General features: G+C 45.4%; 1 protein-coding gene across 2 annotated transcripts in view; it reads left to right on the top strand.

Annotated features, from left to right (window-relative positions):
- Positions 1–27,404, top strand: part of GATB (glutamyl-tRNA amidotransferase subunit B) — a 248,921-nt gene that overhangs the window by 102,173 nt on the left and 119,344 nt on the right. For both annotated transcript variants that reach the window (XM_040418542.1, XM_040418541.1), the window contains one exon: positions 12,771–12,969. In XM_040418542.1, coding sequence (XP_040274476.1) covers positions 12,771–12,969 — 199 coding nt within the window. The remainder of the gene's footprint in view (positions 1–12,770; positions 12,970–27,404) is intronic.

Genomic DNA, 27,404 nt, shown 5'->3' with positions numbered 1-27,404 from the left:
ATCAAATGTGTTGTACTATACCCACATGTACAGACAGCAATTTGAGACAATGATGCGATTTCTTCATTTTGCTGACAACACACAGTGCCCCCCATGTGATGACCCCAGCCATGACAGGCTATAAAATTAGGCCCCTTATAAATTATTTAAATGAAAAATGTAAAGAGGCCTACACCCCAGAAACAAATATTAACGCAGAGGAGTCCCTTTTTTATAAGGCAGGCTTCAATTTTGGCAATATTTGCCAAGGAAAATGGTGCGATTTGGGCTAAAAAATATATAAGCTCTGTGAGAGCTACACCTATAAATTTAGAGTGTATTAGGGCAAAGATACCCAGTTTTGCCCTCCTGAATACCCCCCTTTCCTCAATGTGGCAGGTAAAATAGTCTGGGATCTTTTGCACCCTCTTTTTAGATAAGGGGTACCACTTGTACATCAACAGTTATTACACCAGCATACCCCTTTTCAGGTGCCTTTCAGTCAGAAAGACAGTGGCATTTGGCACCATACGCCACAATCAAAGACGTCTGCCCAAGCCTTATGTCAACCAAAAACTGAAGTCTGGGGAAATAAAGGGCCTTTGCAATGGGGGCATCCTACTTGTAAAATTTAAAAAATGGGTAACAAATTGTAGAGTGATTTTCTTTTGCTACTCTTTGTGACAATGAAAAGCTTGGGCCTAAAGTGACATTTTCTTCTAAAATATGTAATTTTTCTTTTTCACAGCCAAGGGTTTCTAAATTCTATGAAAAGCATGTTGAGTGAATGTGCTCACTATACCCCTTGAAATATTCCTTGGGTGGTGTAGTTTCCAAAATTGTGTCACTTTATGGGTGTCTCCACTGTGGAATGCCTCAGAGTGCTTTCAAATGCGACACTGCGCCTGAAAATTATTCCAGTGAACCTGCCCTCCAAAAGCCATATTGTTCTCTATCTTTTCTGAGCTCTGCCATGTGCCCATACAGCAGTCGACAACCACGTATGTGGTGTTTCTGTAAACTGCAGAATCAGGGCAATAGATATTGAGTTTGGTTTGGCTGTTAACCCTTGCTATATTGCAGATTTTTTTTATTAAAATGGAAAATCTGCAAAAAAAAATTAATATTTTTAAATTTAATGTCCATTTTCCTTTAATTCTTGTGGTACACTTAAAGGGTTAACATAGTTTGTCAAATCAATTTTGAATAACTTGATAAGTGTTTGTTCTGAAATGGGGTCATTTATGAGTGGTTTCTATTAGGGGTGGGCGATATGGCCTAAAATCTATATTGTGATATAATTTTAAGCGTGTGCGATATAGATCGCGATATATTGTTTTCTATATTGGGGGGGTTTAAACTTTTTATTTTTTTTATTTTTTATTTAATAACTATTAGCCTCCTTAAGGGCTAGAACCCTTGTCATATTCACCCTAATAGAGCTCTATTAGGGTGAATAGGACTTTACATTCTCCCTGCTGCCCTGTGCTTTGTGCACACACAGCAGGGAGCTGACCATGGCAGCCAGTCTCTGATGTGCCCCCCCAGCCTCTGATGTGCCCCCCCCCAGCCTCTGATGTGCCCCCCCCCAGCCTCTGATGTGCCCCCCCCCAGCCTCTGATGTGCCCCCCCCCAGCCTCTGATGTGCCCCCCCCCAGCCTCTGATGTGCCCCCCCCCAGCCTCTGATGTGACCCCCCCAGCCTCTGATGTGACCCCCCCCAGCCTCTGATGTGCCCCCCAGTCTCTGATCCGCCCCCTCTGGTAACTCAAACCCACCTCCCTCCCCAGTATTAATCATCGGTGGCAGTGGCCACAGGGTCCCCCTCCCCCCCCATCATTGGTGGCAGTGGCCACAGGGTCTCTCTCCCCCCCCCCCCCCCCCATATCATTGGTGGCAGTGGGCAGTTCCGATCGAAGTCCCAGCAGTGTAATGCTGGGGCTCCGATCGGTTACCATGGCAGCCAGGATGCTACTGAAGTCCTGGCTGCGATGGTATGTTAGTGAGCAGCATTATACTCACGTGCGCCGTGGCCGTTGGGCGCTCCTTCTCATAGGTCTGTGCGGCGCATTGCTAATGCTATAAGCATTAGCAATCCGCCGCACAGACAGAAGAAGGAGCGCTGGTGTTCTGCGAAAGTCTATAGTTTGCCGGAAGTCACGTGGCGCGCTGCGCAAGCGCACAAGCATACTTTAGCGAAGCATTCCTGCAGCCTCCACTGCAGTAGTATGCACACCGCGCGTGCGCACACTTAAGGGTATAGATTTCTTAAAGTGACAGTCAGCACCATTAAAATACAGCTCCATTAATCTACATTAATTTGTACCCTCGCGGGCTCGCTTCGCTCGCCACGCATCAGGCTCGGCCTCGCTGCGCTCGGCATTTAGTAAAACTAGCTCTATGCCGCCATTGATAGTAAAGAAGGAAATGGATAGTAAAGAAAGAGATGGATAGTCTCTTTCTTTACTATCCATTTCCTTCTTTACCATCAATGGTGGCATAGAGTTAGTTTTACTAAATGCCGAGCGCAGCGAGGCCGAACCCGATGCGTGGCGAGCGTACAAATTAATGTAGATGCTGTATTTTACTGGAGATGACTGTCACTTTAAGACGATGATTCGGATGATTTGTGGAAGTGCGCTTGTGCGCTTGTGCGCTTGCGCAGCGCACCACGTCACTTCCGCTATAGACTTTCGGCAAGCTATAGAAATCTGGCAGAACACCGGCGCACGTGAGTATAATGCTGCTCACTAACATACCATCGCAGCCAGGACTTCAGTAGCGTGACTCCTGGCTGCCATGGTAACCGATCGGAACCCCAGCATTAACTGCCCACTGCCACTAATGATGGGGGGGGGAGGGGGACCCTGTGGGATATGGCCGGCACATTCATTTGTGGCGCAGTGGCCACAGTCCCTCCCCTCCTCCTCCTACTCTATCCTCATTGGTGTTCAGCGGCAGCCGCGCACAGTGGGGAGGGAGGGACTCCCTCCTTCTCCCTCCACTGTGCCGGCCGGCTCATCAGGAGAAAATGGTGCGGTCCGGCGATATGGCGAAAATCCATATCGCGGCCCAAATTTATATCGCATATCGCCTATACCGCCCACCCCTAGTTTCTATTATATAAGCCTTTTTAAAGTCACTTCATATCTGAACTGGTCCTTTAAAAAATATATCTTTAAAATTTCAACAATTTCTTCTAAAATTCTAAAACATCTAACATCCCAATAAAATAAATAAAATAAAATGATATTTAAAAATTGATGGCAACATAAAGTAGACAAGTATAAAAACATATCAACTCAAATTAATATCTAGCATGAAGTACAATATGTCACGAGAAAACATTCTCAGAATCGCTTGGATAAGTAAAAGCATTCCAAAGTTCTTACCACATAAAGTGACACGTCAGATTTGCAAAAATCTCCTGTTTACTCCAGTTTCGGCTTCACAAAGGTCTATATGTGACTGAAAAGTTGCTTGAAGGAATATGGATTTTGATACATGCTGAGACAGATCTGCATTTGTTATGTGGATTAACCCTTTCGTTATTGACTAAATGTGACCTCCTTTGCATCATGAACTGAGCCGCAAATTTTTTTTTATTACCAATCTGTAGTACCATTGTTTTAAGGCTAGGTCGTCAATTTCAGAATCTTAGGCAACCCCTTTAATTGTCCCCATGTAGACAAGAGCTCCATCCGATAATACAGTAATTAACACTTCCAGTCCCGGCCTTAGAAATACCTTTTAAGGATGACATACATCCGCAGATGGCCAGATGTTTTCTTTCCTTGATGACTGTTTTATTTTCAATATTGGCAATTTAAAAGATTTCTCTCTAAATGTGAACTGCTTAATGAGAATTAATGTCCTCATCAATCAGTGTTTTGGTGACCTTGTCTGCTTCTGGACGGACTGATATGAGTTGGGCATCCATCAATCCGCATTGTACATGTGTATAAACACTAGCCACACTTCTGTAATGATGAATTAACTTAATGTACTGAGTCTGCTGTCCTTCAGTATTTAATCATGCTGTGATATTCAGCATATTAACACCCGCATTTATATTCAGACATATCTTCAGTCCAGCTATAGTTATGTGTATATCAGAGAGGTTTTAGCCAAGGACACTGCAGGAATATGTTCTCTTCAGCTGCCATAGGTGTAACCTTGGCGTGTCTGTACTTGGGTGGGAAGTGGTGTACAAGGAGCCCACAGCTGATGGATATTATATAAGGTTAGGGCTACAGTGTGCTTGTGCAGTGTTAGACCAATTCATTTTCCACATGAAATAATAAAAAACAATGTTGCGTTCATTTAATATTGATTCATCACAATTCCAACCCCCCGTAGCTCTATCCTTAAAGGGGTTATCCAGGAATTTGGTATTGATGACCTATCCTCATTATAGGTTATCAATATCAGTTCGATAAGGGTCCGAAACTCCTGGGAACCCCGTCGATCAGCTCTTGGAAAAGGCTGCAGTGCGGTGTGAGTGCTTAGGCCTCTTCCTAGGCCAGAGATGTCACCGTATATTGGTCACATGGCCTAGATACAATTCAGTTGCATTTAAGTGAATAGGGCTGAGCTGCAATACCAAGCACAGCTACTATGCAGTGGACAGCACTGTGCTTGGTAAGGCTGAGTTCACATCAGCGTTCAGCCTTTCCGTTCTGCTTCTCGGTTATAGGAGCAGGAGAACAGAAAGGGACAGATCTCGCACATAACTGAGCCGAATGGAGCCTGTAAGTGGGTCCGTTAGGTTACAGCTCAGAGAAGGATTTTTGAAGCGGAGACCAAAGTTGTGCATGCAGAACTTTTGTCTCTGCTTCAAAAATCTCCCTCTGTGGGGAAACGTAACGGACCCATTTGTCAGAGTAGTTAATTTTCAGGTACAAAGTAATTAAATAATTAAGTCACCTGACACAAAGACACAGACAATGTGCTGTATCTAAGGAGATCTGAGAGAGCGCCCCAAAAATCTTTATTATTATACCTTTATGATAATGGGAGTAAATGGGTGTTTCAGGGCGGTTACAATACTTAATAATCAAACATGGCACATTACATAATTGCATGTGATAACATATTGGCAATATCTTGTAGTCTGAAAACTGGGTAAAAGTTCATTTGGACAAGAATCTAGGTAAAAAGTCCATTCTTAAGAATTGGATTCTATTTGGACACTGTAGGAAGGCGCAAGGGTCCGTCGTTGACGGAAGGTATGTGTCACCGAGGTTCCTGGCCTCGGTGAAGTAAGAGCCGGTATTTTCAGGTGTCAGCGGCAGCTAATGCCTATTGACACTTTGCTATTTTAGTATGGCTGTATAGCTGATCCGGGACGGCTCTTACTGGGAGTAGCCAAAGTGATGGGTAGGTGACTACTCCTCACGTTCCAGGCTGGGACTGGCCTATAATAAACCCAGGGTAGCTCCTGTTATAAAACGTAGCCTTTAATATTAATTACATTTAAAATAACAAACTCCCACAGACAAACAACATAGAAATGAAAAGAAAAGAAATAGAGACGACACATCAGGGGTACATACTAAATATGATCTGTGGCAATACTCCTATTCCTCAGTTGTGATTTGAGGATATAGAGGTATAGGCAGGGTAGTCTCTTGTGATATTGAGCCTATCTCTAGATATGGCCCTCTACTATTTAATCCCTGCCTGAAAAACGGAATAGCCGCCCTGATAGGGGTACATACTAAATATGCTCTGTGGCAATACTCCTATTCCTCAGTTGTGATTTGAGGATATAGAGGTATAGGCAGGGTAGTCTCTTGTGATATTGAGCCTATCCCTAGATATGGCCCTCTACTATTTATCCCTGCCTGAAAAACGGAATAGCCGCCCTGATAGGGGCGATCCCGTATTCTGGAACCTCCTGATATGCCCTAGGCTGACCCTATTGTACTGTTATAGGCAGAGCCGTATTGGATGCCCATTAATAAGTGGCCTAGTCTAGGTACAAAAAAAGTAACAAAATTGTCATACAAAGAGCAATAGAGCACCACGGCCGTGGATACCCTAGATCAGTGATGGCGAACCTATGGCACGGGTGCCAGAGGCAGCACTCAGAGCCCTCTATGTGGGCACCCGCACCCAGGAAAAACTCTATGGCGTACCAATATGCTTTAGACTTTTCCTGCCATTAATCAGCACAGGACGCACTATGAACAGCACAGGCAGCGCACTGAATGTAGGCTATTAAGCTATTATAGCTATATGAAAAAGTACGTGAAAGATATACTATATTGGTATTCAGGTTAAATTGCCGTGTTGGCACTTTGCTATAAATAAGTGGGTATTTGGTTGCAGTTTGGGCACTTGGTCTCTAAAAGGTTCACCATCACTGCCCTAGATGATGATAAGCAATCGCTCTTAATGTGTCGTCTTCTCGATACCCAAAAGGCACTATGTATGGTTATCTATGTATATACCAAGACACATGCAGATATCTATGTATATATTTATATATTCAAATGCCAAAACACATTTACTGGTATAAATATGATTTTTTATATATATATTTTCTCATAGAAAGCGCCTGGAATCGCTGCCCTAGAGCAGCGGCATCCACCTAGGCACCTTAATCCCAACGCGTTTCACCCACATCAATGAACTGGGCTCTTCAGGGGACACTTAATTCAGTGTCGTACTAGGCATCAACACTTCAGTAAAGACGGCAAAATTGTCAAGAGCCATCAATCTTAATGACAATGCATCAGACATTCATGGTAGATAACCCTTTAGATATGATATACTTGAATAGCTCGTCCTGTCGGACATGAGAACCACAGGACACGCCTACACAAACATTCCCAGTGGAGATAATACGCACGGAGCGGAGACCCATTGGGGTATTGATACTCTAAGAATTCCACACCATTTTCAGATAAATTATCCTGATGATATACCACTAGACAGCCAAATAGGAATGGTCACATATAATCGATAGTTTGTGCCATCTCATGCAAGTTAGATAATGTTACTTTCGTGCCCAGACTAGGAATGGATGGTCCCATGCAGTCACTGGGATTTACGGCATGCCCCCCGTGGTCCAGTTTGGCCCATGAGCAATCTGTCGGAAACCAGTTTGTCGCTTCGAACAGAGAGGCTACTCTGACGATTGTCTATATGAGATATGGAACCATGCTGGGTCTGTAGACAGATCTGTATTACCGTATTTTTCGCCCTATAAGACGCACCGGCCCATAAGACACACCTAGGTTTTTGGGGAGGAAAATAAGAAAAAAATTATTTTTAACCAAAAGGTGTGCTTTTGGTGGGTTTGGAACTAATGGTGGTCTGTGGATGGCACTATTACTGGGGATCTGTGGATGGCACTGTTATGGGGGGATCTGTGAAGGACACTGTTATGGGGGGATCTGTGGATGATGCACTGTTATGGGGGGATCTGTGGATGACGCACTGTTATGGGGGGGATCTGTGGATGATGCACTGTTATGGGGGGATCTGTGGATGATGGACACTGTTATGGGGGGTCTGTGGATGACGGACACTGTTATGGGGGGGGGGTCTGTGGATGACGGACACTGTTATGGGGGGATCTGTGGATGACGGACACTGTTATGGGGGGATCTGTGGATGACGGACACTGTTATGGGGGGATCTGTGGATGACGGACACTGTTATGGGGGATCTGTGGATGACGGACACTGTTATGGGGGATCTGTGGATGACGGACACTGTTATGGGGGATCTGTGGATGACGGACACTGTTATGGGGGATCTGTGGATGACGGACACTGTTATGGGGGGGATCTGTGGATGACGGACACTGTTATGGGGGGATCTGTGGATGACGGACACTGTTATTGGGGGGATCTGTGGCTTGCACTGTTACAGGGGGGATCTGTGGCTGGCACTGTTACAGGGGGATCTGTGGCTGGCACTGTTACAGGGGGATCTGTGGCTGGCACTGTTACAGGGGGGATCTGTGGCTGGCACTGTTACAGGGGGGGGATCTGTGGCTGGCACTGTTACAGGGGGGATCTGTGGCTGGCACTGTTACAGGGGGGATCTGTGGCTGGCACTGTTACAGGGGGGGATATGTGGCTGGCACTGTTATGGGGGGATATGTGACTGGCACTGTTATATATGTGCCATCCACAGACCCCCCACCCCATAACAGTGCCATCCACAGACCCCCCCCAGCCCATAACAGTGCCATCTACAGACCCCCCACCCCTTAACTGTGCCATCCACGGATGTTCCCCATAAAACTGTCATCCACAGCTCCCCCCGCCCGCCGCTCCAGTATACAAATATAAAATGTCTTATTCAATTAAGTGATTAAACATGCCCCCTCACTCCTAATATTACCGTACATCCTAACTGCTTCTGTAGAATGCAGGCAGGCTGGCCGGACGGCCGGCACGTCACTCACTGACGTCACTTGCCTGCGCCGCCTGCTTCATTCATAAAGTAGGCGGCGCAGGCACGTGACATGAGGGAGTTACGCTGCCAGTCCCTCCCCGCTCGCTCGTACATCGCAGCCTGCGATGTTAAACTGTCTGCATTCGCCCCATAAGACGCAGGGGGGGGGGTGTTTTATGGGGCAAAAAATATGGTAATTCACTCTGAAGGGAAAAATAGAACATCACAAGATGTCATAAGGATTATTGGCACCTATGACACTGAATCCAACCAGGTCCGTGAAATAATAGTACGCTACTGGTCACTATTAAAATCTGATCCGGACCTGACTGATCTCCTCCCTGAGCGTCCATCTATCACCTTTAGACATGGCCGAAGCATAGGAGATCAGCTAGTACATAGCCATTTTGAGGCGTCCCCCGCGCCAAATACCTGGCTTGTGGATAGGAGGAGTGGTACCCATAAATGTGGTAGGTGTAAGGCCTGCTCCTTTATTGAGGTAGAGAATTCTTTCTCAAACGCCAAGCAAGATTACGTATACACAGCCCGCAGCTTTGCGAACTGCAACACTGTTGGCTTGGTCTATATGGCACAATGCAGATGTGGCCTGACATATGTTGGGAAAACCTGTAGGGCCTTTAAAAAGAGAATATTGGAGCATGTGGGTGACGTTCGCCATAGACGCGATAAACCACTGTCTAGACACGTTGTACTCCAACATGGAGCAGATCCTAATACACTACGCTTCTCCATGATAGAAACGATCAAACACTCTATCAGGGGAGGGGACATAGATATTATTTTGAAACAAAAAGAGTCCAAGTGGATTCATATGTTAAATACTATGTCACCATTAGGATTAAATGAGAACATCGACTTATCTATAAAGGAATTAGTGTATACTAAAGTATAGTGTCAATCTGAAGAAGGGGAGGGTCTGTAGCTGTCTCCTATATTATACGCTTTTCACTTTTTCCTTATATGTAATACTATAAACATAAATAATATTAATATTTCTGCCCACACCAATCAGGCACAGAAATAGAATGAATAGCCAGAATACTCCTGTTATATATTCATGTTGAACTACTGACCCTACCACCGGAAGTCTCCATCTGTGTGTTCCAATGAGATAATGGATATACTTTAATATCCTGATATACTTCCTGGCCCAGGGTTAAAATAACTGTGTAGAAAATCGGCGAATGTATGCCAGAAAGGATTGGGGGCCTACATAATATGACTATACGATCTGTTGAATAGGGGTAAGCGCAGTGTCCTTATATCACGTGGATCACGTCACCATGTAGTGCCTGAGTTCCGTAGTATGCGGACCACGTCATCACAAACCCCACCAACTTCCCATCGAGGCGCGGTGATGTCACGTGAGTAGTGACGTTCTGTCACGTGACTGAGAACGCGGTGACGTAGAGTCTATGACTCCACATGCTCACGCCCATCCATAGAGAGACTCATGTTGACGACGGTGAGTACGTCGATACTAGCCCCTCCCACCAGCGAGCAGGGCCGGCTATTTAAATCGCACTCAAGGTAATAGCCGGCGACCTCACACAAGGAACTAGTGAGGCGCCGGCACATGTGAGTGTTTGCTGAAGTGATGTCAGCCTGGATTCGGGCTCCATAGAAAGGAGGTTAGTGACATGATGATGGCTCTGGCTAACACTGTCCATCTTTCCCCTGGTTTCCGACAGATTGCTCATGGGCCAAACTGGACCACCGGGAGATAGACTAGGCCACTTATTAATGGGCATCTAATACGGCTCTGCCTATAACAGTACAATAGGGTCAGCCTAGGGCATATCAGGAGGTTCCAGAATACGGGATCGCCCCTATCGGGGTGGCTATTCCGTTTTTCAGGCAGGGATTAAATAGTAGAGGGCTATATCTAGGGATAGACCCAATATCACAAGAGACTACCCTGCCTATACCTCTACAGGGTGGGCCATTTATATGGATACACCTTAATAAAATGGGAATGGTTGGTGATATTAACTTCCTGTTTGTGGCACATTAGTATATGTGAGGGGGGAAACTTTTCAAGATGGATGGGTGGCCATTTTGAAGTCAGCCATTTTGAATCCAACTTTTGTTTTTTCAATAGGAAGAGGGTCATTTGACACATCAAACTTATTGGGAATTTCACAAGAAAAACAATGGTGTGCTTGGTTTTAACGTAACTTTATTCTTTCATGAGTTATTTACAAGTTTCTGACCACTTACAAAATGTGTTCAATGTGCTGCCCATTGTGTTGGATTGTCAATGCAACCCTCTTCTCCCACTCTTCACACACTGATAGCAACACCGCAGGAGAAATGCTAGCACAGGCTTCCAGTATCCGTAGTTCCAGGTGCTGCACATCTCGTATCATCTGAAGGCAATCGTCTATGCTGTGGAGATATGAGATGTGCAGCACCTGAAACTACGGATACTGGAAGCCTGTGCTAGCATTTCTCCTGCGGTGTTGCTATCAGTGTTTGAAGAGTGGGAGAAGAGGGTTGCATTGACAATCCAACACAATGGGCAGCACATTGAACACATTTTATAAGTGGTCAGAAACTTGTAAATAACTCATGGAAGAATAAAGTTACGTCAAAACCAAGCACACCATTGTTTTCTTGTGAAATTCCCAATAAGTTTGATGTGTCACATGACCCTCTTCCTATTGAAAAAACAAAAGTTGGATTCAAAATGTCCGACTTAGTATATTGGGCAGACTAGATGGGCCAAATGGTTCTTATCTGCCGACACATTCTATGTTTCTATGACTTCAAAATGGCCGCCATGGTCACCACCCATCTTGAAAAGTTTCCCCCCTCACATATACTAATGTGCCACAAACAGGAAGTTAATATCACCAACCATTCCCATTTTATTAAGGTGTATCCATATAAATGGCCCACCCTGCATATCCTCAAATCACAACTGAGGAATAGGAGTATTGCCACAGAGCATATTTAGTATGTACCCCTGATGTGTCGTCTCTTTATTTCTTTTCTTTTCATTTCTATGTTTTGTTTGTCTGTGGGAGTTTGTTATTTTAATTGTAATTAATATTAAAGGCTACGTTTTATAACAGGAGGTACCTTGTGACTTAATAATTATACATACACACCACCTGTGATCATTACTCCCTCTGACGGGATATTGTCTTAGCTGTGATATTTTCTATAATAAACCCCGCCAGCAGTGTCAGCTGTGAGTGGATTACTCCTCTCTGACAGTAGAGCTCTGTCAGTCTCTGTGTTGGGACCTAGGTGTTTGGGCCTGGATTTAGGCCTGCTACCTTGTTGGTGGGAAAGCAGGTGGATTCGGCTTTGTCCAAGGACGACTTCTTTGCCGCATGGTGTGAACGAACACCAGAATCACAAGGTGACTGTTTTCCTTGAAGCAGACTTTTTGTTTTGTCATTTACTTAATGTGTGAATAAACACTGAACTGTTTATTTCAAAGACTTTATTGTTGCCTCTATACTGCGTCCGCTAACCTGCCTACCAGAGCGAATCCCACAACACGTATACCGACCATTTGGGTCCATTATGTAGAAAATATTTCCTAGAATCTCTGAGAACATTGTTATATATCTGCTTTTTCTCAAACTTCTTCATTGTGTTCCAAATTGAGTGAAATATTCCCTTTTCCTTACAAAGATTCATGTTACAACACAATTAAAGATGGCCTTCAGAATGTATTATTAGGCCAAGTAATTATGAAACTGTGGAATACATGATAAACACCAAATAAGGATATACATAATTTATATATTATAGAAATAAGATTCATCTACAAGAATATATATGATATAAATCATTCATGTTATATGCCTTATATAAGTAGTATTAATAGTAATAATGGCCTCATTACTCTCACACATCGTAGTATATGGGGTCCGTAGGCTCCATTCGGCAATTATGTGCCGAATCCGTCCTTTCGGTTCTTTTGCTCCTACAGCGGAGCAGGAGAACGGAAAGGCTGAATGCTGATGTGAGCCTAAGCTGTAAAGAGACCGCAGCGCTAACTGTAGCTCCCGTGAGCGCAGCAGCCTCTTCAAACAGTTGATCAGTGCTGGTGCTGGGATTGCGACCCCCGCTGATCTGATATTGATAACCTGTTTTGAGGATAGGTCATCAATATCTAATTTGTGGATAACCCCTTTAAGCTGTTCTCACTCCTTAGATTTCTAAGTGAGAGATAAGCATAGAGATTGCCAATAGCAAATAATCAGGTCTTGGAGAAAAGGCTTCTGAAAAACAAAACTGGATTCTGATTGGTCGACTATATCAATGACTAGAGACAATATGTAATTTATTACGGTATAGGCTATGTATTTCACTAACATGCTTTGTAATATTATGCAGGCTGGTTATCAAATTACTCAGCAAAGACTTCCAATAGCGGTAAATGGAATTCTTACATATCGCTATCAAGTAGGAACATCATGGAATCAGATTATAACGAAGTGCGTGCAGATCAAACAGGTCCAGCTGGAGCAGGACAGTGGCAAGAGCCTCCATGATGATGTGATGCACCAGACGCTCATTGACTTGAATAGAGCTGGTAAGTACCTGCAGTGGGTAATGATCCTGTATTTACAGTATTAGATAGTGCTGGCCAACTAGGGCTCCGGTGCTCCCCACACTCACATGTGTATCCTCCATATTCCTTGGTTTCTACTTGTGAAGTTTTTCTAAGTGTTACATGTACAGTATTAGTATTTGGTATGACCCCATGGCTCAAAATTGCTACAGATTTTCTGTCTGGATTTGCAGAAGAAAAATCAGAAGGGGAATACAGTACCAGGACAGTAGATGAGTATACCCGCTGCCATGGTGATGCGTCCCTGCTCCGCCAGCTGGTCACAGTTTAATCTTCTTATGATGTGTTGCGGTGACTCCCAGACTTTGACGATCACATATGTATTGGTGGTGCTGGGAGTACAGGGAAAAGTTGCAGAATGGGATTAAACATATTTTTTTTTAAAATTCCCAACTGCAAAAATTTCTATTTGATGCGTATTTCTTGATTGGATGTGCTGTGAAATTATCCACATAAAATTTGACGTATTTGAATATTTATGGTATATTGATAGTATATACCATAAATGTCCAATAGGTGCGGGTCTTACCTCCTATCTCAAGAACAGGGAGCCACCATGAATGGAGAGCCCACTTAGCTATTTTCGGCAGTCCTATAGCAGTGAATGAAGAAAGCAGCACCTGCATGCTGAACCGCTCACAATTGGCCCCCATTCCAGAGATAGGATCCTCGCGATATGCCTTAAATGTCCCAGATGGGAATATCCCTTTTAAAGCACATCTGAGGTTGGCAGTTAGTAGGCAGCAAGTGTGTTTTTCTCACTTGCTGCCTACTTATGTGTTTCCTTCTGTAGTCATTTTACAGCACATGACAATATGCAGCGTTGCTTAGCAATCCTTCCAACATACCTCATTATACCAGTGACAATGGTCCTAAAGGTTTGTCTGTCTATGGACCTGTGTGGCCTTGTCGGACAATAGAGCAGGTTTTTGGGACGTCTACACATTGACTTTCTAGGAGCTGGTTATGGCCTACAATAACAAATATGCACATACTCATCGTCTAAATGCCACGTCAATGTATACTCGTCTTCCACCTGTCTGTTTAGACTGTAAAAAATATGGTGTGAGGACGTTCAGCAAATGACCTCTGCAGCGAATGGTTGGCTGAAGTAGTCACTGTGAAGAGATGTAAACCCTACAGGGGATGGTCCGCTTTGGAGTGGCACAAGGATTTATAATGTGTTGTCTGATATCGGCCCCTTGTATGTTGTAATTCTTCTGCAAGTATAAATGCTTTTCATAAACGCATGCAAGGGTCTCTAAACATATGAGATTATTTCTCATATTGAAATTATAGCTGAAATTAAAGGGATTCTGTCACCAGGTTTTGGGCTATAGAGATACGGATATGCACGGCTAGATCGCCGCTAGCATGTCCGCAATATATCTGTCCTATAGGGCTGTGTGCTTTTAATTTCTTTAAAAAAGGATTTTATAGATATGTAAATTAGTTTTGAATGTGTCCAAGGGGCTGTACTAACCTTCCTGGAGCCCAGCCACGCCCGCCTGTGAAGGAGACCAGCACCGCCTATGTCCTCCGAATCTCCTCCTTTCATCAACTATAGATTGCCGTAATCTCGCGATACTGGACAGCATGGGGATGAGCGATGGTATAATGATTGCTCCTCCCTATGCTGTGGAGGAGATCGCTGCATGTAATAGCAGCGGTCTCCTCCGCTAGCAGGCAGGTGATTGGCGGGAAGGAATGCTTCGAATCGGGCTGTTTAATACAGCCTTTACCCATTTCTCCATAGGGTACTTTCACACTAGCGCCAGAGGAGTCCGGCATGTGAACAGCCTGTCTGATCCGTCCTGCCGCTAGTTCACGTGTGCCCCCGGACTGCCGCTCTGTCCCCATTGACTATAATGGGGCAGGGGCGGAGCTCCGGCGGCTGCACGGCTAGAGGCAGCCGTGCGCTGCCGCCGGAGCTCCACCCACGCCCCTATTATAGTCTATGGGGACGGAGCAGCAGTCCGGGGGCACACGTGAACTAGCGGCAGGACGGATCCGACAGGTTGGAACAGCCTGCCGGACTCCCATGCTGCTAGTGTGAAACTACCCTTAGGATTTTACAAGACTGTTAAAGCTGCAGAAAATCCTGCAGACTGACAAACTGTGTAGGCAAGATTACCTCCTGTTTATTTTCACCATTCAATTCCTGTAATTCAAAAAAAATCTGATTTTTTTTCTTTATTTTTTTCTCTCTCTTTTTGCTCTTTACATATTACATGTCTTGCTTCCCCTTGAGTAGTAAAGCATGTTGTTATGATGGAGAAACACAAGAAAGCCGCCATGTTCAATAAAATGCAGCTAAGGCACATTAAATCCAAACTGAGACACTGGGATTACCTTTCCGAGGATCACAGGACTGCTGTGTTTTATGGGGTCATTATAATGTACTGGAGTCTGAAGAATCTGCCATGCAGCATAGCCTCTTATTAATTAAGTCAGAAATATTCTCCCATCACCTCCTTCAGCCTGCACTGAGGAAGATTACAGGTTTGCGTGGTTTATAAGCTTATCCTAGAGAGGAGACAGGGGAACTTAGATTCTCTGCTGACTGTGGTAATGGCAAACATATTGCTTTATATCCAAGGTGATGACTTTTTAATAAAGTGGATAGTTGTTGCTCTTCATTTTAAGATGTTCATTTTGTGGCCTTTGTTAGAACTACGTATTCATGTGCACATTGCTGTTTGTTTGTGTTTTTTTAATGGGTTTCCAATTTTTTTCCATCTCCCCCACTCTGCACTCCTACTATCTAGCAATTTTCAGAATTGCTTACTGTTTAAATGTGGCGGTGTTCTCCCCAATTTGTAATATAGTCACATGGTTGTGCGGGTGCTGTTTTTTCAGTGGAGGTGATTGTTATGTGCAGGATCCGTATGCCAGTGACCCAGTAGTCAAAACATAATTTATGGCTGGTCATTGGTGGGGTTGGTCCAGTGTACTTCCTACAGCGCAGTGGACGTTTTTGGAGATGTATTTTGTGCTGTTGGCGCAGTATTTTGTGATGGACTGGGGTACTTGGCTGGATTGGCCATTCACCTTACAGGGAAATTTCTGTGTGAGCCCTCCTCACCGCTGGGCAGTGGACGTTTTTGGAGATGTATTTTGTGCTGTTGGCGCAGTATTTTGTGATGGACTGGGGTACTTGGCTGGATTGGCCATTCACCTTACGGGGAAATTTCTGTGTGAGCCCTCCTCACCGCTGGGCAGTGGACGTTTTTGGAGATGTATTTTGTGCTTTTGGCGCAGTATTTTGTGATGGACTGGGGTACTTGGCTGGATTGGCCATTCACCTTACAGGGAAATTTCTGTGTGAGCCCTCCTCACCGCTGGGCAGTGGACATTTTTGGAGATGTATTTTGTGCTGTTGGCGCAGTATTTTGTGATGGACTGGGGTACTTGGCTGGATTGGCCATTCACCTTACAGGGAAATTTCTGTGTGAGCCCTCCTCACCGCTGGGCAGTGGACGTTTTTGGAGATGTATTTTGTGCTGTTGGCGCAGTATTTTGTGATGGACTGGGGTACTTGGCTGGATTGGCCATTCACCTTACAGGGAAATTTCTGTGTGAGCCCTCCTCACCACTGGGCAGTGGACGTTTTTGGAGATGTATTTTGTGCTGTTGGCGCAGTATTTTGTGATGGACTGGGGTACTTGGCTCTGTTGGGTGGTATAATGTGCCACAATATGGTATTATTGGCTCCGCCTACTTGCGTTGGCCCTCCCATCCATCAATTTGGACCCGACTACAAAACGGGGTTACTTTTAGTATTTTTTCTAGGCCACTTTAAGTTCCCAGTCTGCCCCTGGAGAAGGTTGTATTGTACAGACAACTAGGGACTATGGGAAATGTAAATAAATAGGACACAGAAGCTGCAAATCATTGGATAGTATGTACACTGCTCAAAAAAATAAAGGGAACACAAAAATAACACATCCTAGATCTGAATTAATTAAATATTCTTCTGAAATACTTTGTTCTTTACATAGTTGAATGTGCTGACAACAAAATCACACAAAAAAAGATAAAAAATACTGGGCACTCTCACTTATGTAGAATCATACATTTTATTGTACATATTAAAATAGTATAATCAGTTAATATATAGACAATATATATACGCATAATCACAATGAAACCATTAAATGAATTAAAATGGAATAGGTAACACATAAAACACTAAGTATAAAATGGATAGAAACAGCCGTAATAGGACTAAAAAAGGGGGTGATCAGTCCATATAAATTAATAAATGAGGGAATCCCGACTATTGGCTAATAGTGGTCTTGTAGCTAAGATAATAATCTCACAATGTCATATGGAGTTCACAATCCTGGTCCTTTTAAGGAGAATAAAAATACTGCAATTGGTACAATTCACACAGGTGCGCGTGTTTGCGGCGTCCCGCTTGTACTCACTGTGCAGTGCAGTTCTTTTTGTTAGTCAACTTGTAGTCCAGAAGACTTTCTTGGGTGCTCCTGTCGTAGCTGTATTGTGCTGTGGCTTTCTTCCCCGTGTCTTTGTGGTCCTCTGGCTACCGCTCCGTAGTAGCTTAGAGCCGGCAAGCCCTGGGACTCAAAAATCCTTTCCCCACGTCGGCTGACCTGCGTCACGATTCTTGGTATCCTCGTGTTTTGCGCTTGTAGCCGCCGGCGTGTCAGGGCTTTGTAAGACACGGAATCCTCAATTGATTATGAGTACAGCGCAGCCTTTATCCTTCCAGCATATCCTTCTTATAATTACTCTGGGGGTCTCTTCACCAAACGCGTTTCGGGGTACTTGCCCCTTCCTCAGTGGTAGTGACTCCCCCACAAATGTCTACTTTTATAGAGCCATATAGATTACAATTATTCAAACAGGTGTTGAACCTCCTCATTTTCCTCAAAACCTGATATGGAATAAGAATCCAGGTCTTTTCTCTCCTGGGGGGTTCGGCCCTTCGTGGGGGACCTCCACCTACCATCTCACCCCCCATTTTGGGGAGGTTCAATCCACCCCTAATTATGAAGGTTTAATCCACCCCTATTTATGAAGAACAATAAAATTATTTTAAGTTAAATTAAATAAATTAATATATTAAAAAGAAGAAATTATTAAAATAATGAAAAAGGACTTGCTATTGGGAATGTGGTAAGGATGTATATGGTCCCCACAGGAGATATGAACAGTAGGATATGGGAGACTGAGAGACACAGCAGTATGGAGATTAACATCGGATGTGGCTATCAGGGGGTTAAAACCCCCATGCCAATCCCTGGGAATATATAAAAGTCATCTGGCTATTCCATTGCTGGTTCATTTTAAAACTGTCATTCTGCTACCGTATATGTTATTGACAGGGGGAATAAGAAAGTAACCGATATACAACTCGCTATTTAAAACCCTCCGACTAAGAGATTAAGCCGCATAGATACCGCAAGGAATGTGTTTAGGTTGTTTTTTGGCTGTAAGTAAATGAGGTGAATCAAATAGTATAGTATTTTAACCCAAGAGTTTATTGAACATATAGGAGCCGGCGAACACTAATGTGCATTAAACAGTATGCAATTTGAAATCCAAGTTTTTTTGGACAATTAGGTTGAATCCCGACTGGAATGGATTCTTATTCCATATCAGGTTTTGAGGAAAATGAGGCGGTTCATCACCTGTTTGAATAATTGTAATCTATATGGCTCTATAAAAGTAGACATTTGTGGGGGAGTCACTACCACTGAGGAAGGGGCAAGTACCCCGAAACGCGTTTGGAGAAGAGACCCCCAGAGTAATTATAAGAAGGATATGCTGGAAGGATAAAGGCTGCGCTGTACTCATAATCAATTGAGGATTCCGTGTCTTACAAAGCCCTGACACGCCGGCGGCTACAAGCGCAAAACACGAGGATACCAAGGATCGTGACGCAGGTCAGCCGACGTGGGGAAAGGATCTTTGAGTCCCAGGGCTTGCCGGCTCTAAGCTACTACGGAGCGGTAGCCAGAGGACCACAAAGACACGGGGAAGAAAGCCACAGCACTATACAGCTACGACAGGAGCACCCAAGAACGTCTTCTGGACTACAAGTTGACTAACAAAAAGAACTGCACTGCACAGTGAGTACAAGCGGGACGCCACGAAAGCACTCACCTGTGTGAATTGTTCCAATTGCAGTATTTTTATTCTCCTTAAAAGGACCAGGATTGTGAACTCCATATGACATTGTGAGATTATTATCTTAGCTACAAGACCACTATTAGCCAATAGTCGGGATTCCCTCATTTATTGATTTATATGGACTGATCACCCCCTTTTTTAGTCCTATTACGGCTGTTTCTATCCATTTTATACTTATAGTGTTTTATGTGTTACCTATTCCATTTTAATTCATTTAATGGTTTCATTGTGATTATGCGTATATATATTAAGTGTCTATATATTAACTGATTATACTATTTTAATATGTACTATAAAATGTATGATTCTACATAAGTGAGAGTGCCCAGTATTTTTTATCTTTATTTATTCAATTGTTAGAGGAAGGGCGGATCCTCTTTACTGGCTGCACCTCCTACATATTTCTTTCAGTCCTGTGCGTCTTCCAAAATCACACAAAAATTTAAAAATGGAAATCAAATTTTTCAACCCATGGAGGTCTGGATTTGGAGTCACACTCAAAATTCAAGTGGAAAAACACACTACAGGCTGATCCAACTTTGATGTAATGTCCTTAAAACAAGTCAAAATGAGGCTCAGTAGTGTGTGTGGCCTCCACGTGCCTGTATGACCTCCCTACAATGCCTGTGCATGCTCCTGATGAGGTGGCGGACGGTCTCCTGAGGGATCTCCTCCCAGACCTGGACTAAAGCATCTGCCAACTCCTGGACAGTCTGTGCTGCAACATGACGTTGGTGGATAGAGCGAGACATGATGTCCCAGATGTGCTCAATTGGATTCAGGTCTGGGGAACGGGCGGGCCAGTCCATAGCATCAATGCCTTCGTCTTGCAGGAACTGCTGATACACTCCAGCCACATGAGGTCTAGCATTGTCTTGCATAAGGAGGAACCCAGGGCCAACCGCACCAGCATATGGTCTCACAAGGGGTCTGAGGATCTCATCTCGGTACCTAATGGCAGTCAGGCTACCTCTGGCGAGCACATGGAGGCCTGTGCGGCCCTCCAAAGAAATGCCACCCCACACCATTACTGACCCAATGCCAAACTGGTCATGCTGGAGGATGTTGCAGGAAGCAGAACGTTCTCCACGGCATCTCCAGACTCTGTCACGTTTGTCACATGTGCTCAGTGTGAACATGCTTTCATCTGTGAAGAGCACAGGGCGCCAGTGGCGAATTTGCCAATCTTGGTGTTCTTTGGCAAATGCCAAACATCCTGCACGGTGTTGGGCTGTAAGCTTAACCCCCACCTGTGGACGTCGGGCCCTCATATCACCCTCATGGAGTCTGTTTCTGACCGTTTGAGCAGACACATGCACATTTGTGGCCTGCTGAAGGTCATTTTGCAGGGCTCTGGCAGTGCTCCTCCTGTTCCTCCTTGCACAAAGGCGGAGGTAGCGGTCCTGCTGCTGGGTTGTTGCCCTCCTACGGCCTCCTCCACGTCTCCTGATGTACTGGCCTGTCTCCTGGTAGCGCCTCCATGCTCTGGACACTACGCTGACAGACACAGCAAACCTTCTTGCCACAGCTCGCATTGATGTGCCATTCTGGATAAGCTGCACTACCTGAGCCACTTGTGTGGGTTGTAGACTCCGTCTCATGCTACCACTAGAGTGAAAGCACCGCCAGCATTCAAAAGTGACCAAAACATCAGCCAGGAAGCATAGGAACTGAGAAGTGGTCTGTGATCACCACCTGCAGAACCACTCCTTTATTGGGGGTGTCTTGCTAATTGCCTATAATTTCCACCTGTTTTCTAATCCATTTGCACAACAGCATGTGAAATTGATTGTCACTCAGTGTTGCTTCCTAAGTGGACAGTTTGATTTCACAGAAGTGTGATTGACATTGTGTTGTTTAAGTGTTCCCTTTATTTTTTTGAGCAGTGTATTTTAGCATGATTTTTTTTATTTAAAAAGCAATATCATAGATGTTGCCTCTGACTAGGGTTGTTTCGGGTATCGAAATTTCGATACACAATCGATACTTTCATGCCAGTATCGATTCGGTACCGGGATGTTCATTTTTTCGATACTAGGCTGCACTACTAGTATACCCTCTTATGAGAGAACGTGGCGCTCGGCGAGCGCTACGTTCTTTCCGTTCAGACAGTGGAGAAGGAGGGAGGAAATCCCTCCCTCCTATGACGCGCCCGCCGCTGAGCCTAATGAAGTGAGCGGGCTCTGAAGCTGCCCGCACCACTGCCACCAATGAAGTGTGGCTAATTAAAGCAGGAGGCGGGACGAGGGAGGTAATAAACTGCTGCGCCATCTGAGCGGCAGCCTCCTCCTCCTGAGTGTTTTGTGTCCTCCTCAGCATCAGCCCGAGCCCCAGAGTCAAGCAGCCAGCATAGCAGATACCAAGCCTGGCCACTGTGCCACCAATGATAATTAACCTTTAATACAGATACAGGAGGCGGGTGCCTGCGGCAGAATCACATAGTCGGCACCTGAGGGGTTAACAGCAGCTGATCGCAGCGCCTTGTCATAGAGGCCAGCACCCGCCTCCTGTACCTGTATACAGACATCACTGGATAAATTCAGCTCTAAAAACTGCAGATAAGGGGCGTGGCTTCGGCATGGCGGCGTGAAGACGTGAGTTAGGAGAGCTCCGTGACCAGCCTCAGGAGAACCTAAAAAGACCGCTTCCCTACCTGCCTTTCCTGGCCATGACTAAAGGGAGACGATCGAAGAGTCAGTCCGCGGTCCCTCCTGAACAATCTATCGGCCGCTTCCTCCGCTCCAACCAACAAGGTGGCGGTGACTCACCCGCAATGGCCGCAGCTCCAGCATATCTACGCCCAGCAGCGCAGCCGTTCTCAATGGCGCCAGCAGCGGAGCCCGCCCGCACACAGGATCGGCACCCGGGCGGTGCAACCACCTATTACACGGCTCCTACCTTGATGAATCCAGATGCCTGTCCGAATCCTCCATGGCGCCAAGCTGCATCGCTCCAGCCGGATTACGCAGGTACCGTCACTCAGGCCATTTTGGGGCCTACTGAAAAGGAAGGCCTGCGGGCTGTTGCCGCCTCTCCTTGCGCGGCAGGTCGAAATACGACTGAGCCTGGGCAGCCTCTGGAAAGGGACTCTGCTTATATGAACTCCCCTGCTACCAGCTCCCCAAGGGGTTCTATGGGAGATAAGGTGCCACCCTTGGTATCCGCTACCCACACTCAGGGTCACATGGGGCCCGTTCCAGTTCCCCAATCCCCCAGCCAGAGTATACCGGTCATCTTTTCTACGCTGACGCAGCACTCAGAAGAGCCACAGGGGTCCCCCTTACCCCCACCCTCCATTGACCGCACGCTGGCAGAACTGTGGGAAATGATAAGGGCTCTGCCGACGAAATCTGATCTGGAGGCACAGGTGGCCCGTATTGAGAACAAACAGGCTCAGGCCATACAAGCGGTCCGAGATGACGTCCATCAACTAGATGACCGCTTATCCTCGCTAGAAAATCGCTATGAAAATACTGCCTCTATGGTTCATTCCCACTCAGAGATACTATCTGCACATACTTCTCAAATGCAGGACTTCTCTCTACACCTCGACGACGTGGAAAATAGAGGCCGCCGGAATAATATTAAGCTCCGTAACATCCCAGAATTTATTCCCAACGACCAGCTATACTCCACCGTGGTCGACATTTTTAACTCAGTCTTGGACAATCCTCCTCAAACCAAGATTGAGCTTGACAGAGTTCACAGAACCGCAGGACCCAGAAATCGTGATGTGGAGAGACCACGAGATGTCATATGTCGGGTTCATTTTTACACAATCAAAGAACGTATCCTACGCAAAGCTTGGGAAAAGAAGGAGCTCTACTTTGAAGACACACCGATTACTATCCTGCCTGATGTATCCCGCCTAACCTTATCGATGCGAAGAATGGTCAGGCCCCTGTTAGAAGCAATTAAAGACGCAGGAGCATCCTACCGCTGGGGTCATCCATTTCATATTATTGTCCGGTACTCTAACGGCCAATCAATGCAGGTCCGTTCTCCGGCTGACCTACAGGAACTGTTCAGATTCCTCGACGCCCGTCCCTTCACAGTTCCTGACTGGACATTGCCTCCTTTTCTACAAGGTCTGCCACAAGATCCGGATTTCCCGCAAAGAATGTCATCCACCTCCCCGAGGCGGGCATCTCCAGGCCGTTCCAGCTCGCACCGCGACCATCTTTCCAGATCACAATACCAACCTCCACGACGTCTTCCTCCACCTCCTCGCTGATCCTCCGTTGCTGGCCTCTTCTGCTGAGACTCTTTGTTTGTATTATTGAAGTTGGCTCGACTGAGTCGCTCTCCATGTCTTTTCATTTGTCATGGATTCCTATGGTCTTATGATAGTCCTAATATCTCCTCTCAAGTGCTTTTTGTCTTTCCCCTGTGCTAACTCCTCTCCCTCTCTCTGGGGAGTTTCTACTCCTATCACTACCCTCCTCTATCCTCCCCAGTCAAAATGCCACAATCTCAGGGGAAGGGGTCTTTGAGATGCAATTATGTTCATACTTTTTTGTTTCTGGTCACGGATGGCTTTCCGTGTGTTATGTTTTCATTTTTCTTTAGAAGACGCCATCTGTTCCTCCTCCCCCACTAGGGCACTGTGAATTCCTGTCTTCGTAAACTCTACTAGACGGGATACTCGCAGTTACTTATACCTTGTTAGGTGTTCGTCCCTCGAGTGAGGGCTAGATTTCCACCTTCCCTCCTTCCCACTTTCCTCATCCCCTATCCTCGCCTCCTCCTATCCCGGCTGTCAGCACTCCTCACTCTCACTGAGATATTTTGTTGATATTTGTTCTCTGATTGTTGAAACATGTCTGATGTTTTATTGGTCTCCCTTAATGTACAGGGGTTGAACTTACCGGAAAAAAGATCGTCTCTACTGCGTCTCCTCTGGAAGAAACGTGCACATGTAGCGTTCATCCAGGAAACGCATTTCCGTTCCTCTTCTACTCCAAAGCTCTCGGACAGACGTTTTCCACATGCCTACCATAGCACTGATCCTGATACCAAGACAAAAGGTGTCTCCATTCTCGTCTCCAACACTATCTCATGGAACCTGATCGACTCTCGCACTGATGGGGCAGGCAGGTATCTATTCTTAAAGGGTAACTTAGCCGGTTATAAGGTTACATTGGCATCAGTCTATGCCCCTAACAATGGTCAGGTGGGTTTTTTATCTAAGACCCTCAGGGCCTTGGAGGAGTTCACGGAGGGTCTTTTGATTCTGGGAGGAGATTTTAATATTGTCCTGAATCCTCGCGTGGACTCCTCCAAGGGCCAAGTTTCCTTCCCTCTTTCCGCCATTACCAAACTCAAGGAGCTCTTGTTTTCCCACCAACTCGCTGATGCCTGGCGTATCCTCTATCCAACATCCCGAGACTACACATTCTTTTCCCACCCCCACAACTCCTACTCCAGATTAGATTACTTCCTCCTGAACCATGCTAGTCTAGACCTTCTCTCCAAAGCAGAGATTGACCCCATTACCTTCTCTGACCACGCCCTAGTCTCCATATCCATCTCCTTCCCGACTCATCAACCCAGAGCCTGGCACTGGCAATTAAATGACTCACTTCTCCAAGACCTCCAGGTCACCTCTGAAGTCCGGAGAGACCTGGCCGAGTATTTTGTGAATAATGTGACTCCCGATAGCGACCCCCTTACCATTTGGGAAGCCCATAAATGTTTTATCAGAGGCTCTTTTATTAAACTAGGGTCCCGTTTGAAAAAGGAAAGAGCAGCAAAGATATCTACTCTTCTATCGCGCATCCACGAGATAGAACAGCAGCATAAGCGGACTCTGGACTTGCAGCTGGGAGCGGAACTTACCCAGCTGAGAGATCAGGTTCGCTCTTTATGTCTTTCAAAAGCCAAAGCGACCTTAACTAAGTGCCGTAGGCATTATTACGAACATGGTAACAAACCAGGTAGAACCCTTGCACGGGCTTTGCAAAAGACCAAATTACGCTCCTTTGTCCCCCATGTGTCACTCACTTCTGGTAGAAAGACCTCTCTCCCGAAGGAAATAACAGAAGCATTTAGATCATATTATCACACCCTGTACAATCTAGACGACTCTCATCAATCCGTTAGCCCTGAATTCAAGCCCTCAGTGAAAGCTTATCTTGAATCTGCAGGCCTACCATCTCTCCCCCCAGAAGCGGTTTCTGACTTGGAGTCACCCATATCATTATATGAGTTACAGGCAGCTATTAAAAACTCCCAAACTGGGAAGGCTCCTGGTCCGGACGGACTCACGCTCTCCTACTATAAGCAATTTAAGGACATTTTGCCTGATCATTTTATTGCTGCCTTTAACTCGTTAGATAGGGCCCGCACTCTTCCAAATGACACTCTTAGAGCTCACATCACAGTAGTCCCCAAGGAAGGGAAAGATCCCTCTCATTGCCAAAACTACCGTCCCATTTCCCTGATCAATGTAGATCTAAAGTTATTTTCTAAAATTCTTGCCACTCGCCTTCTACCACATTTCCAAAAACTAATCCATCTAGATCAAACAGGTTTTTTACCCCTTAGGGAAGCCCGTGATAGTACTACAAGAGCAATTAACATGATCTACCAATCCGTCATTCCTAAGACCCCAACTTTATTCCTATCTACCGATGCCGAAAAGGCGTTCGATAGGGTTAATTGGGAATTTATGTTTGAAACTCTACGTTGCGTGGGAATGGGGGACAAAATGATGGCCCGGATTACTAATCTTTACTCCAACCCCACGGCAGTGGTTAAGGTGAATGGCCAGTTTTCCATGCCTCTGTCCATTCGCAATGGAACAAGGCAGGGCTGTCCCCTTTCCCCTTTAATTTTCGGGATTTGTCTAGAGCCGCTTCTGTGTCATATAAGGGGGAACCCCGATATTTCCGGTCTACGGATTCATGAGACATCGCACAAGGTTGCAGCTTACGCTGATGATCTTCTGTTCTTTCTCACCAACCCCAGGGTTACCCTCCCAAACCTCTTGCAGGAACTAAAAATATATGCTTACCTCTCGAACTTTAAAATTAATTATCAAAAATCCGAAGCTTTAAACATAACTCTTCCCCCTTCTACGGTCCAATCTATTTCAGAGAACTTTCCATTTAAATGGGCTCGGTCATCTCTAAAATATCTAGGGATTTTACTTACCCCCACACTCTCGGAACTATATCAGGTCAACTACCCGCCTCTTCTCCGGAATATAAAAACAGATCTAGACAGGTGGAATATTGGAACGTTCTCTTGGTTTGGAAGGATATCTATTTTTAAAAGGAATGTCCTGCCAAAAATTCTATTTTTCTTCCAAGCCCTACCGATCCACATCCCCAGACTCTTCTTCCATACTCTTCTGAAAATGTTGACACATTTCATATGGGCAGGTAAACCATCCAGGATAGCTAGGTCAATACTCTTCCGTCCCAAGCTTGAGGGTGGTCTTGGGCTCCCGGACTTCCTCTCATACCATAGGGCTTCACACCTTCTTAGGATAGTAGATTGGTGTCGTCACCAAGCCTATAAACAATGGGTATCAGTTGAGCAATCCTTTCTGATTACTCCATTGTCAGCCATTCCTTGGTTGTCCACCCAGACCCCATTGGAAGCACGCCTACATCCGACTATAGGCCCCTCCTTGAAAGCCTTTGCCAGCATTCAAAATCACCCGGGTATCTCTCCATCCCCCTCTCCTATGTTTCCTATTCTGGGCAATCCTCAATTCCCTCCAGGACTAGAGCGCGGTCCCTTTAAGGAATTAATAAGATGTAACAAATTTAGGGCCCATCATCTGACTGCCTCAAACCAATGGCTTATCCCTCATCAGATCTCAGAGTTATCAGGAACGTCTACTCTCAATCCTTGGCAGTCTAGACAACTCACACATTTCATGTCTACACTCCCTCCTGCGTCTACGTACGTTCGTTCGTGAAAAGACGGACTTTGAGTTCATCTGCGAGCAGTCTGGAGTGACTAAACGCACTCTCTCCCGCGCATATGGCTTACTAATATCTCCCCCAGACCAACCTCCTCCCAACTTTGTCTCTCAATGGGAAGCTGACTTGGATATCACACTTTCTTCGGACCAACGGTTAAGACTTTTCACGTGCATTCACAAAACATCTATGGCCAGCAATATTCAGGAATCGGGTTTCAAACTCATGTCACGCTGGTATAGGGTCCCCACTAGACTTAACTCCATATTCCCATCTACCTCACCCCTATGCTGGCGATGCGGC

The sequence above is a fragment of the Bufo bufo genome, chromosome 2, assembly GCF_905171765.1.
Source record: "Bufo bufo chromosome 2, aBufBuf1.1, whole genome shotgun sequence".
NCBI lineage: Eukaryota > Metazoa > Chordata > Amphibia > Anura > Bufonidae > Bufo > Bufo bufo.
This window is presented reverse-complemented; position numbering and strand designations above follow the sequence as displayed.